The sequence below is a fragment of the Artibeus jamaicensis genome, unplaced genomic scaffold (assembly GCF_021234435.1).
Source record: "Artibeus jamaicensis isolate MK-2021 breed Jamaican fruit bat unplaced genomic scaffold, CSHL_Jam_final contig_387, whole genome shotgun sequence".
NCBI classification, from domain to species: domain Eukaryota; kingdom Metazoa; phylum Chordata; class Mammalia; order Chiroptera; family Phyllostomidae; genus Artibeus; species Artibeus jamaicensis.
This window is the reverse complement of record NW_026521812.1, coordinates 28,658,774-28,671,597: the sequence shown is the minus strand read 5'-3', so window position 1 is coordinate 28,671,597 and position 12,824 is coordinate 28,658,774. Positions and strand designations below refer to the sequence as shown.

The 12,824-nt window shown below is 42.7% G+C and overlaps 1 protein-coding gene across 1 annotated transcript in view; it reads left to right on the top strand.

The window, feature by feature from the left end:
• Window positions 1–618: 618 nt before the first annotated feature.
• GRIK2 (glutamate ionotropic receptor kainate type subunit 2) overlaps window positions 619–12,824 on the top strand; it is a 592,671-nt gene continuing 580,465 nt past the window's right edge. Inside the window, exons 1-2 of the mRNA XM_037135552.2 lie at window positions 619–640; window positions 5,739–6,145. Of these exons, the coding sequence (XP_036991447.1) occupies window positions 6,031–6,145 (115 nt within the window). The 5' untranslated portion in view covers window positions 619–640; window positions 5,739–6,030. The remainder of the gene's footprint in view (window positions 641–5,738; window positions 6,146–12,824) is intronic.

The following is a 12,824-nucleotide window of genomic DNA, read 5'->3' as shown; positions in this document are numbered from 1 at the left end:
TTTGTGCAGGGTGCGAGGGTGGAGGCGCGGCTGACGCGCGGGTCAGGATCTTTTTTCGCTGACCTCAAAGGGATATGTCAGTACTTGTACTGAGAGGGCCACTCTGCTTCCCAAATGCTGGCGGCAGAGAAGTTCCGTTGCTATGGTTTCAGAGAGGTATAAAAGCCACCACCCAGAACCAAACGAGCTGGGGATCCCTACACTTGTGGTCACCACCCGGGCTCAGGCATAGCCCTTTGGCGATTTGTGTCACTCCCTGACCGATCAACTTGCTCGCGGTGCCTCCGTCCCAGACCAGGCAGGGGTGTGCGCTGCTGGCGGGGCTTCCTAAATTTTCTCACTTTCGCTCCTGCGGTCCAGGGACTAGTGCGGCGCCCTCTTGGCATCCGCGGCTGCGGGGAAAGGAACGCGGCGCCTTTAAAGCAGGAGGCGAGGAACCCCCGCCAGGAGGCGTGTCCGTCTCCGCCGCCGCCGCCACTGCTCCGCGGTCTCCGTCTCCGCCGCCGCAGCCGTCACTCGCGCTCGGCGCCCGCGGCTGCGCTGCTCCATCCGCGAGCCGGGGACTTCCCTCGACCTCCTCCCGCGGCTCCTCCCAGAGGACCACCCCTCCCCCTCCCCGCCCACCTGCCCCCAGCGAAAGGTAAGGACTCCCCTCGTTGGGCTCAGACCCGGGCTGCCTCCCGAAGAGTGTGCTCCCCGGAGGACAGGAGGGACCGGGGGTGGGCGAGGGACCTTTCCCGCCTGGAGAGGAGGAAAGCGAGCAGCCGCGCAGCGGTTCCGGGTGCGCTCGCCGGGGCACCCGCTGGACCGATCCGCTGAGAGTGGCTTTGTCCCGCTCGCCGCAGCCGATTCCCGTCAAAGATGCAACTGGCTGGGTTGGCTGCAGACGCTCCGGTTCTCCACATAGAATAATTTAGTAAGTGGACGCGTCAGGAAGTGGCCTCTGCCACTGGGACTCACGCGGGGCGGAGAGACGCGGGTGGCAAGAAGCTGTGTGTCTGCCTGCGGGTCTGATGAACTCCCCAGCCTTCCTTCCATCCTCCCATTCAGTCACCCTGCTCCCTAGTTCTGTGCTGAAGTACAGACATTTATGTTAACCGCTGCCACTGCTGAGAGCCACTGAAAAAACTCGGAGGGCATCCCATTAGGGTGAGGGGAGTAGGGTCACCAGGGTGGGTCATAAACGTCAAGAACTTTTAATGACTCTCTGTCATCCCTTGGTATTTTTACCTTCAAGGCGTTCTTTACTAAACAATACAACCCAACCAAGGCTTCTTAGGATGATTTCCAGTTTAAGGAATAGGGGGTATTAAAAAAAACTTGCCGCTACTATACTTTTGGTAACAAACAGATTGCCTTCTATTATTTCTTCATCTCCATATCGTAAGTATTGTCAACAGAAATTACGTTATGAATTATTATTTTCACTTTACAAGAGATGATTGATTAATTTGAATCTTAGTCTGTAGTTTACTGGAAGATATTTCCATCTTAATTTGTCTAAGTTTATTATCTTATAACTTTTTGTAGAGAAGCCATTTTTGTCACCACCAGGGCAGGTTCCAGGGGCCTTAGGAACTTCTTAAACAAAATGAAACATGCAAAAGGAAGGTTGTAGAGAATAAGTGATGCCTAGAAATGATACCTGTTTGTTTTCTTCTATTCAAACCGAGGGAGGATTGCACAAGCTGAAATTATTCCCGGACGTGTAAATCTATTCCAATTTAATTTCTTAATTAAGATATACTTCTTTTAAGCATGAAAAAGAATTAATTAGAAATCTAAATGTCATTAATCATCAGTGCAGCAGAATGTTGGTGGAGCAGCTGATATGTGTTGAGAATCACAAGGGATTGCATAGCATTTATAGTTAAGAAGGAAGTGCAAGTGTGCAACAGTGTGGTTTTAACTGATATCAGCTCTGACTTTGTTCTCAGGCACCTCTAATGCTATGGTTGAACAGGCTGTTTATTTTAGCTTAGCTGCAATACAACAGGCCACATGCATAGAAGACTGGGTCAAGTGTTACTATTCGGTGAGGTTCCTCAAATGTCACATAACAGCAGGACTTCAGTGACAAGTTAAGTGGAATTCTTACAAAGAATTCCATGTGAACAATTTAAATATAGGTATGGCATGGAAGAGCCTTTGAAAACACCTCTGAAATTCAGGTTGTCCTGGGATTATGTATTTGCTGTTTCTAGTAAAAGGTATGTAAACGTTGTGCTGTAAGGATTATTATACACATTTGTTCATGCCCCAGCAGGTGGCAGCTAACTAGAATAAGATTCATTTTCACTGGGAGAATAGAAAAATAAAATTGCTTCTCAAGTAATGATGCCCCAAAATAAGAGGTCATTAGTGTCAGTAGATATAAAAATATAGTGAAAGATGATGCTAATGGCTTTTTGTTGTTGGGACAAGCTTTGCATGAACATGCTGTGTGTTTTGCTTCTTGTTAATTTATCATAGGCTTGATATCTCCTCATGTCAGCATTCTTTTTTCCTTTTTTTAAAAGCCTTTTAGATACAGCTCCTCTCTGTATGTGCATATATGTGTGCATTTGCAATTTGTCATCTCTGCTTTGACCTTGGAACCTACAGAGATTTGGTTCCCAGAGATAAAGGTTGCCATATGGTTAAAATGAGAAAAAAAACCCCCACAACTATGATTAAGGTGTGTAAAACATTATGATCTTCTGATACCAAATAGTGGTGTTTTTTTTTTTGAGAAAGTAGCAAATTCCAAACAATGACACAATTTTAAAAAGGAGATTTGTTCTAGTCAGTGAATACTATATAATGATTTAATCAGTCCTTCATATAGCCCCAGAATTATGATGTATAGTATCGGTACTGGGGAGAAACTTATAATAACTTTAAAATTGTTTTACTAGAGGCATCTTTCACACTATCAAGTCATTTTGTTCTAGTATCGGGGAGATAATATAGGGTTTTTGTTGATGTTGCTTTTGCCCTGGGAGTGAGTGACGTTTAGTGAGAAAGAATGAGAACTAATCTGATTAACCTTGCAGCAGATGGGAATCTGGAGGTGGAGAATTCTAAAGCAATAACTAATTGTACATTTTAGAAGTGTCTTTAGCCATGAACATTGACAGCATATTGTTCAGTATTCTGAATTCTTGGTGGGCTTTTGAAATTTTTTTGTACTGGGAAATAAGTAGTTTAGTACTTATGAGAGAACTCAGAGTTAATGTAAGTGGCTTTTGTAGTCATATGCCCTGGAAGGGGATGACTATCTGTGTATCCTGGCAATGCCGAGCAGTCCCAGTAAGTAACACTGACATATACACACACAGCACAGTTCACAAAAGAATCCTCTTGAAAATGTGAACAGTGCAGTAACTGAAATTCACAGGCCCTGTGTAGTAGAAATATGCACATTGTCACTTCAAATGGTACATTACCCATTCAATGTACTACTTTCGATGTACTACTCCAGACTGAATCAATGTCTGGAGCGCTGTCCGCGGTCCTGAAGAAAGGTCGTTTCCTGTGTTGCAGTTCAGTTAGACAGGTGGAGTTGTCTCTGTGTTGAACCCTTTCAGATTTGTTAATGGGTGTAAATGATTCTAATTTAGCATATGCACAAAATTGGTTCTTTGAGGACTAATTAATGGTAAAAAATTGTGATACTTTTTACTGTTCAATTTACTGTGTAAGGACTTCATAAATCTAGAAGCTTGGTCTTTCACTTTTCCAACTAGACATCTAATAAATAATCCCACAAAACTAAGTAGTTTAGGATGCTGGTTTTAAACAGAGAAGTTACTATTGTAATATTAAATGCCATGATGTTAACAGAACATGAAATGAGACTTATGGTACATTTTGTTTTCTCAGGTTCCATTAAATGCCAACTACACTGCAGAATTGCAGTATTTTGATTAGTCACAACAATCTATTTCCAGGTATTAGGTATCAATTATATTGACAGATAAAAATAACAACATTTATTGTTTCCCTGGCAGTCATTCTAATATTTGATAGGATCAAAAAAAAGAAAGAAAAGAAAAGAACAAATAGAATGGAATAAATGAGACAGCAAATACAAGACAGAATATGTTGGGCTGTACGTACCTTACAAGAGATATTTTAAACATGGACTGAAGGAGTCGCTAGATACCCTTGGTTTTAGCACAAGGTGTTCCTTTTAAAGTGCTCAAATAGTCAAATTATTTGATTGAATTGCCTGCTATACTGCAGAACTAGCCATTCATGATACTTATTTTTGACACTGCAGTTATGCCTCCATCTTAAAAATAAAATCAGTGCCCACTTAATCTTTTGCAGAATGTAGGTTTATTTTCAAATAAGCATTTTATAATATCTTAAGAAAAATAGATTGAAGGAATCATTATGATGGAATGAAAACACTACTTTTTTTTTTTTTTGCTTTCTGGAGGGAATAGTACTGGTATCACTATTTAAAAATTAGATATATTTTAAATAAGATATGACTATATTTTTTCATAAGGTTTAACCTATGCCCTGTTAGTTGGTTATGAAAAAGAGATTAATTTTAAGATATAGGTCTAGCAGTTTGCTTCTTGTACTTCTTGATCACTTAAATTTAATAATACATAGCAAGATATTTATTACTATCCTTCTTGGTTTCACTTACTAATATAAAATATTATGATTGGGTATTTTTATCTATGTGCCTGGAGGAAAATATATTACCTATTTAAAAAATACAGTAAAATGTATTTTTATTTCAATAGAAAGTATTTTCTGTACTTTTTTTTCTTGACTAAACTGCTAGTTGTGAAAGCCAAGACAGTCACCACCCAGGAACTCTAAAATTTTGACCAGAACACTAAAAAATAATAAGGCATTTTTAGACAAAACAGTGACAGTATTGCTCAAGCTATGATCCTATAGTCTACCTCTTAAAGAAAAACATCCATTCAAAAAACCAAAGAGAAGAAATTTGGGCATAAATGATTGACGCCTTTGGCATTTTCTGCACTAATTCAAACACCATTTTCTTTTTATATGTGCACAGTTATGTTGGATGAGCTAAAAATGGGTGGAAAATATGATTCTTTCATTTTAATTCAGTCTTTTTCCCTCTAAAAAGCCATTTGAAGAAATCTATTTTTATTCCTGGTGGTAATCAAGGAATGTTCCACTCAAGTTTTAAATTACTATCTTCACCTCTCCAATTACACTCATATGTATTCATTCCTGGACAAAATTTTAAAAGTATAACTATGACCATTTTTGAACCTAAACACAAGTTACATTTGCAGTAAATTCCTTCATCTTAGACTACTTCCTATTTTACAACTCCCAGGCAAAGTGACTTTGACTTAGCTTGTCATTTATTAAAATTAACCAGTTGATTGTAAGAAGTCTGCTTGCATACACCGGTCACTTGCTTGGCAGAGTAGTTTTGAAAATAAAAGCAATTTCCCTACATAAATTAATCTGACTTCTTTCTTGCAACTCCAGGCGGGCGATCAGATCGGTTGCATAATAGATATTGGGAAGCTCACTGGCAGAGAGCCTTAAGAGGCAAGCAGTTATCTCAATTTTTCTCACTTAATCTTGGCTTCATGTCAGAAGCTGTGCAGCAGTGCAGTAGAATAGGGCCTGGCAAAACCTTTGCGAGCAAAGCATCTTTTGTGCGGGGACTGTAGCTCGCTACCCACACTTCGGCCCTTTCCGAGACTGGGTTTCCTACTGATTTTCCTCCTGCTTTGCTTCCCCAGGCTCGCGCAGCCGGACATTGTGGGTGTGCGTGCTGGATTTCTCCCGGATGCTCCCCGACTAACATGGATGTCCCACCATCCCTTGCAGTGGAAGGTTGCTTCTTGGCGCAGTGAGTGAAGAACATGCAGCGATTGCTAATGGGTTTGGGAAGCGGAGACTCCTTCCTCTCTCTGTGACCATGCCGTGATCGTGCCTGCGGCCACTACTCGACACATCCTCATTCCTGCCCGAACCGGGAGCCTAACGCTAGATCCGGGAAGTGGGTGCCGCGCGTGTGGACACAGAAACACCATGAAGATTATTTCTCCGATTCTAAGTAATCCAGTCTTCAGGCGCACCATTAAACTCCTGCTCTGCTTACTGTGGATTGGATATTCTCAAGGAACTACACATGTATTAAGATTTGGTAAGATTCCCCGTCTCTCTCCAGCGCTGGGTATCTGGCTCCCACGCAGCCGGATGTAAACAGGCGGGTGGGCTCCATGCATTCCAACCTGTTCCACAGCCCCGTAATCTCCGGGTTTTAAAGAAACTCCCTGTGTCTTTTCATTTCATTTCCTTCCTGCCCTCTTTTCCTTAAAAAGAAAACATTGGCTGCAGCCAATTTTTGAAGTAAGTGCCTGTGTTAGGTAGTCGTGCTGTGCAACCTCTCCACAGTCGCCAGCTAGAGAGCTGCTGGCGACGCTGGGGGCACGCTCCCTGGGTGCCCCTCCTGCCTCCCCGGAGCCTTTCAGGTTTGGCGGGGTGCGAGGTCCTCAGGAACCTGGGCACTGGGACAACACGCTTCTCAGTTTGCGGGGCTGATGAGTTAATAACTTGCTAACTCTTTGGCGACTTTTAATCCGTGCGCCTCCGCCTGGGACCCGAACAGGTCCGCAAGTGAAAGGCGCTCGCCCTTCTTTTGATTTCTTTTGTCATCAAAAAGATTTGTTGGTTAATTTTACCACTTTTCGAGTTCCTGGTACCTTTGGGGGTGGGGAGTGAAGATCTGTGAAATATTGTTGAAAGGTTAAAGGCTCAATTTAGCAAGGGGAGGCTGGTACTTAGCCGAACTGAAGTAGCTCCTAAGAAAGGGGTTTCGTTAGTTTCTAACTTGTGAGTCCTCCTCTTACAACATTCTTATTGCTCATCCTGGACTAATAAATGATTAGCCCTGGCGGTTGGGGGAGGGTAGTTGTGTGTGGGAGTCTGTGTCCGCATCTGTATTTCACTGTGGCATGATAAAAGAGCCCATACGAGGGGAATCTGTTGCTTTCCTCGGGAATCAGGGGTTCCTGAGAGCGCAGAGGAAAATCTAATTGTGGGACTCCAGTTGGAAACACTGGTCAGAACGTTTGCTTGGAGGAAATGAAGGGTGGGCAGTGCTCAGCTGCTCTTGATAGCCAATGGAGTTTTAGTAGGAGCAGGAGCACCGCTAGTCAGGGAAAGTTCCCTTAAGTAGATAAGAGTGAGAGAGAAGAATGCCAACGGAGTAAATGTCTCCACTGTGGGCGCCTCCTTTGACAGTTGAAGTGGATTTAGACCAAAGAGTGCAGAAGACCGTATAATCCTGAGTATGGGCCTTCGAGATAAAAGCAGATACATTAAGTCACTCAGTCAAATTTAAATCAAAGAGTGATTGCCTGCATCTCCTGTTCTGTCAACAGCGTCTTCGCTTGCCTTTCCCCATGTGCTTTCTCTATAATGATAAAATTTATCACCTCTCTCAGTCTTTGTGGAACCACTGTACGAATACTTTTCTCATATTAAAAAAATGAAACCCTACTTTGCTCTTCTTCCACCAACGATAGACACCTGGAGTCCAGAAGGCGAATAATGACAAAAACAAAACAAACAAGAAAACACAATGGGTTCCTACTGCGGTTGTTTTCCCTTCTTTCTTCACGCCTTTAGGTGATACCCAAGCACATTGCTGTTAGCAACAACAGTCCACAGGAATGCTTACTTCTTTGGATGGGATTAAACAAGTCCCTGTATCACTGGAATGTGTGTGTGTGTGTTCAGTTCTTCTGCTGCAAGCACGTAAGTGCTACAGTGTGGTAGTTTTGCCAGTATGTTGAGTAGTACAGCCTATTTATTTGGAATATTGAGATATCTTCTGAAGTGTGTTTGTGAATGAGCGTGTCTTAGTGTGTTTGCATACCGTGTGTGTAAAAAGGGAAGTCTGGGAGCTGGAGTACTGAACCAATACTCTAAAGATTTTATTATTGCTGCTCTGGTCTTGCAGCACAATATTTGCTGAATCATTAGATTGTTACATTCGCTGATCATTTCATATCTTCATATTAAAAATCTTGGCAACTGTAGCAGAGTGTGTAGCAGCTTTCCAAAAGAGCTGATACATACAAAAATATATTTTCCTAGACCAATACTTACTAAGAGATAGTGGGTGCATAAAGATCTTCCTACCAGTGCCCTGGTAGCCTAAATGAACAGCCCAGTTTCTTAAGAACCAGGTATTTTCTCTATTAACTTAAACATCTATATTTTCTGATCTGAGTTGTGGAGCTTGAGTGACTGTGTACAGTGTAATCACTGGGACATTTCCCTGTTGAGGCTACTTGGATGCAGTGTTGGGAGTTTTATTTCTTCTGGGGAAAACATGTTTTTGAGTAAAGTGTGTGTTTGGCTGAACACATATAAACCACCTTTGAAAAAGGTTATTCTCAACTTTGGCTGTGAAGGTGAACCAGAGCCTTTGGTATCTCCTTGGTCCTGTGCACTGGCCACAGGTCCATGGTGTAGCCTGGCCCTGTGCCTTGGAAGAGCAGATGTTGGAGTTGCTGCTGGAGTAGCTGCCACTGGACTGCCGCTGAGTTTGGGTGAGACCCACCCGTCTGATGAGAGGGTGGCATCCAGCATCTTCTTGCACCTCCCCTCCTGCCCCAGGCACACTATGTCAGCTGCAGCTGCCCTCACCACAGCGCCATCATGGCAACCACTACCCTCACCCAGTCCACCCTATGCAGTCCTTTAGCAAGATTCCACTCCTGCATCCCCCTCCCATGTCTCTGGCTCAGGGTATGACCCTGCTGACTCTTGCTTCCTCCAGCACCACCACGTCCAGTCTTATGGATGTTCTCTCTCTCTCTCTCTCTCTCTCTCACATACACATACACACACACACCCCACACACACTGACAGATATGCTCTCACAAAGCAAGTGGGGTACTTTGGCACAATGACTTCCCTCTGGAGCCCACAGAAACTTCCAGCAGTTGCGCCTAGTTGTGCTTATGTTCAGGTGTTCTCCACTTCCCCTTAACAAGCATCTCAGAGTGAAGGCCACAGGAGTACCAACCCCAGGGCTCTTCCCCGAGGCTTTAAGGCAGCCCAGGCTCAGCTCCTGAGGAGGGGACAGGCAGGCAGTTGAGCATAGATGCAGTTTGCTTTTCAGGATAGGGTTTTGGAGAGTGACTTTTGGGAGGACCCATTTTCTGCTTTTCCAGGTGCTGAGGCCTTGAGAGTTCCCCAGAGGAGTCCCTGCCCACAGCTCTAGCTTTGGGGCCCCAGCATTCTATGTAAATGAGGCACCTTTGTTTCTCTGAAACTGTGCCACCCCGCCTGAGGCCTTGTGCTGTTCCCAGGCCTACAGCTTGCTAGCTGGAGAAGGCAAAGACTGGATCCTTCTCTCAGCGGGGGCATGGCCCCAATTCCAGTCTGCCAGCTTAACAGCTCCACGGGACTTCAAATCAACATTTCTTTTGTTACTTTAGCCACCTTTCTCTTCTAAGTCCTAGTTTAGACCTCTGCTACAGGGAGTATGGTGGAGGATTTGAAGCTGGCTCTGGTCAGAGCTCTGCAGGGCTAGCAACCCTGCTGGGGGAGTGGGGGAGTTGGGTGGGGGCTGGCATCTTCTTTAAGGAATTACTCTTCAAGTCGCCCCTTGTTTCTGATCTTCCAGGTTGACTTTTTCAAAGTCCACATCTGCCAGGGCAAAGACAGCAACCCAAACTTTCTCCCAGCTCCCTCACAGTTTGTCCATGATAGTCCTTCCCGAGGAGCTGAGCATATGGTAGGCCATTTCTTTCATTTGGATGTTTCCACCTAGGTTTTCTTTTAAGCATTTCAGCAGAAAGACTAATGAAAGGTTTCCCAGGCAAGGTTCCCTCTCCCCGTCCCCAAGTTGTGCCGCTGTCTCCATGGCTGTGCACACTGACCACAGGTGCATAGTACATAGCTGCTTTCTCCTGTATGTGCTCAAGGTGAAAAAAACAACCCCCCCCCCAAAAAAAAAACCAACCCAGCTCTGGGACAGCCCAGATAATAAAACACATGGCCTGAGAAGGAACAGAAAGGGTTCCTATGGAAATGCCCCTGTTTGCTGGACATCCCATGTGATCTCAGATATAATGATTGGTAGCAGATATACTACAGTGTCTAGGAGCATGAGTGAATTGACTGAGCTTAGAAGCCGCTACTACCAACAAGTTCCTTGAGAGAGATTTTCCTTCCTTTGGGAGGGGCGGTGGGTGGGAGGGAGGAGTGGTCTTACATCTGGAATGAGGAAAAGTGGCCCTTGGAAGGCAGGGATGCAAGAGTAATAACTGCAGCCGCCTGAAACAGATAACACCCGAACACCTGCTCAGCTGAGCTCTGGAAGGCAGGGGAGCGAAGTCTTTCCAAGAATCGCCACTGCAATGGCCACAATAAAAAAAATCTATTTTTCACATAAATTCTCACTTATTCTTAAAGCTTCAAAGAATAACTCTGATGTGATCCATCAAAAGAGGCACACTCATTTCAGAAAACGACTTTGAAAAATGATCTTTTCGTTTTCTAGAAATAGCTCTCCTTCTCCACCTAGACGTATGGAACTCAACACATTTTTCTGGCTTTGTGTGGTTGTTTTTTCAGCAGTGCCCATGAGTTTATACGACAGTAGATGTTTCTCCAGACAGACACCTTTTGCTTTTTAGTTTAATTCAAGTGGTCATCACAGTGTGTTCAATTCCCTGAATTCTCAGATGACGTTATTTCAGCATTTACTCATCACAGGAGAGTTAATTCGAATTAACACAAAGAAATGTACAATGGACCAGCAAATTTTTGTCTATGATAATGAGAACAATATTTGACTTTGTTTTAATTATCAGAATTTCTGTAAGAAAATGCTTTGCTCTTTTGTGGTAGAAATTTGAGTGAGAGGAATTCATTCTGTTGTTAGAATTTTACTGAGTTACTGTAGCTCCGATTTCATTTGTTCCCTGGACATGGTCAGTGTCCATTTTTACACACCAAGTAGAAAGCAGTTCACTGTCATTCAACTGTTTATACTTTAAATCATTAATCTATTGCATCCATAGTACCTGGTGTTTGCAGGAGATCCCAGGTTTTCCCTGGGAGGATGGTCTGATGTATTGAAATAGAATGATTGTTTCGCATTTGGGTGCTGAAGTTTTATCTTCTGTGCACTTGCAATTTGTAGTTTAGTTACAAGGTACTAGAAGTGCTTCGAGTGAATCTTAAACCCTAAATCTTAGCATGAAAGGTAAGGTCAAAAGCTACTGAAAGGGGAGGAAGTAGGTGCACATCATCATTATTGACTGGTCTAGATTAAACACTGAAGGGGAAGATTTCAATCTGATAACATCATAGGGCTTCCTGTTTTTCTGTGCTGCTTCTGCTGACAATTTTGTAAGGTAATTAAATTGGCTGATTGAAGTCACGGTGGTCATGGGGCGATAAAGACCGTTTGGATTTAATGGAATTTAAAACAACAGAGCACTGAACACAACTCTTACCGAACAAGAATTTTAATGGCCCATTCCCGGTGCTGACTAAATAGAACGCCCTTAACAAGTTTAATCGAAAGGGCAAGGCAGATTAGCACTATATAGTCTTTATGGCTGAAGATTGGGGAATTAAAATTATCCCTTTAAAGACTCATTAATGCATTATCAAAATTTAATGTAGGTTAAATAAGCTTTCTTTAGACCTTCATCATATGCTGTGAACCTAGGCTTAGGACTGAGCTTTAATAAGAAAATAATTTTAAGAGCTGACAGTATATGTCTCTCTTGTTTCAAAAACAAGAAACGTTAAAAATTCTCTGAGAATATATAGAGTGTCGAAGGGAACTATCGAAGAATCTGTTCTCTAACTTTCTACAAGAACAAATTTGATTTTTCTTTTAAAGTTTCATAATTGGTAATTTATATTTATATACAAGGCTTGTCCATGTTAGCGAGACTGCACAAGTAGTAAAGAAATGTTCTTCTACAGTTTCAATATCCATAAGTATTTGATATACTTTTTATTGTCTTTTTAATCTCGTACTTCTTTTTTCTTACCGAAACTTTTGCATTCAGGTTACCATACTTAATGATTCAGGTTCCTTTTGCTGTCAGGAAAAGGGCAGTTCCCCCTTTACACTGGGGACACTACAGGGCCTTCAGTGCCAAGGTGAAAGTCAAGCTTCAGTCTCTTATCGGATTATTCTCTCCAACTGTTTCCTGTAGACTTATCTACTCAAAGTTGTCAGTTCCTTTGACCATTCAAGAAAAACCAGAAACACAAGTTTTCATATAAAAATCTCCCAAATTTTAATTGTACATAGTTTTTTAAAATTGTTAAAAAAACATCTGAATTTACGAAAGCTGAAGCCCTCAGCTAGTTTGGTTGGATGTGGCTACTCAGCCCAAAGGTCACCAGTTCTCGCCCTCCAGCCCACCCCACATTCCACAGGTTCCCTAAGGAGCATTTGGTTTTCTTACTCCTTGTTGACTCCCAAACAAATAAGGCTTATTTATCTCTTGCCTTACACATTTAGGGCCAAACATTTTATGTTGCTGTATTTTCGAAGTGACAAAATTAGCTAATCTGATGAAACTAATGTGAGTTGGAGATTGGAGAAGACCCTTACACTCTTTCTGCAGGATTTATTTTTCATTTTACTTTTGTGTTTGGGCTTTGAGGCTCCTTTTTATTTATAGCAGTCTTCAAATATAGCATTTGCCCACAGATTGATTCAAACCCTTTACTTCCTTAACTAATTGCTACTTGTTGTTGTTGAGACACAACCAGTGTCCTTCTGTGGAGGACTGGGCAAAGAAGATGTGGAACGCTACTCAGACACAGGAAAA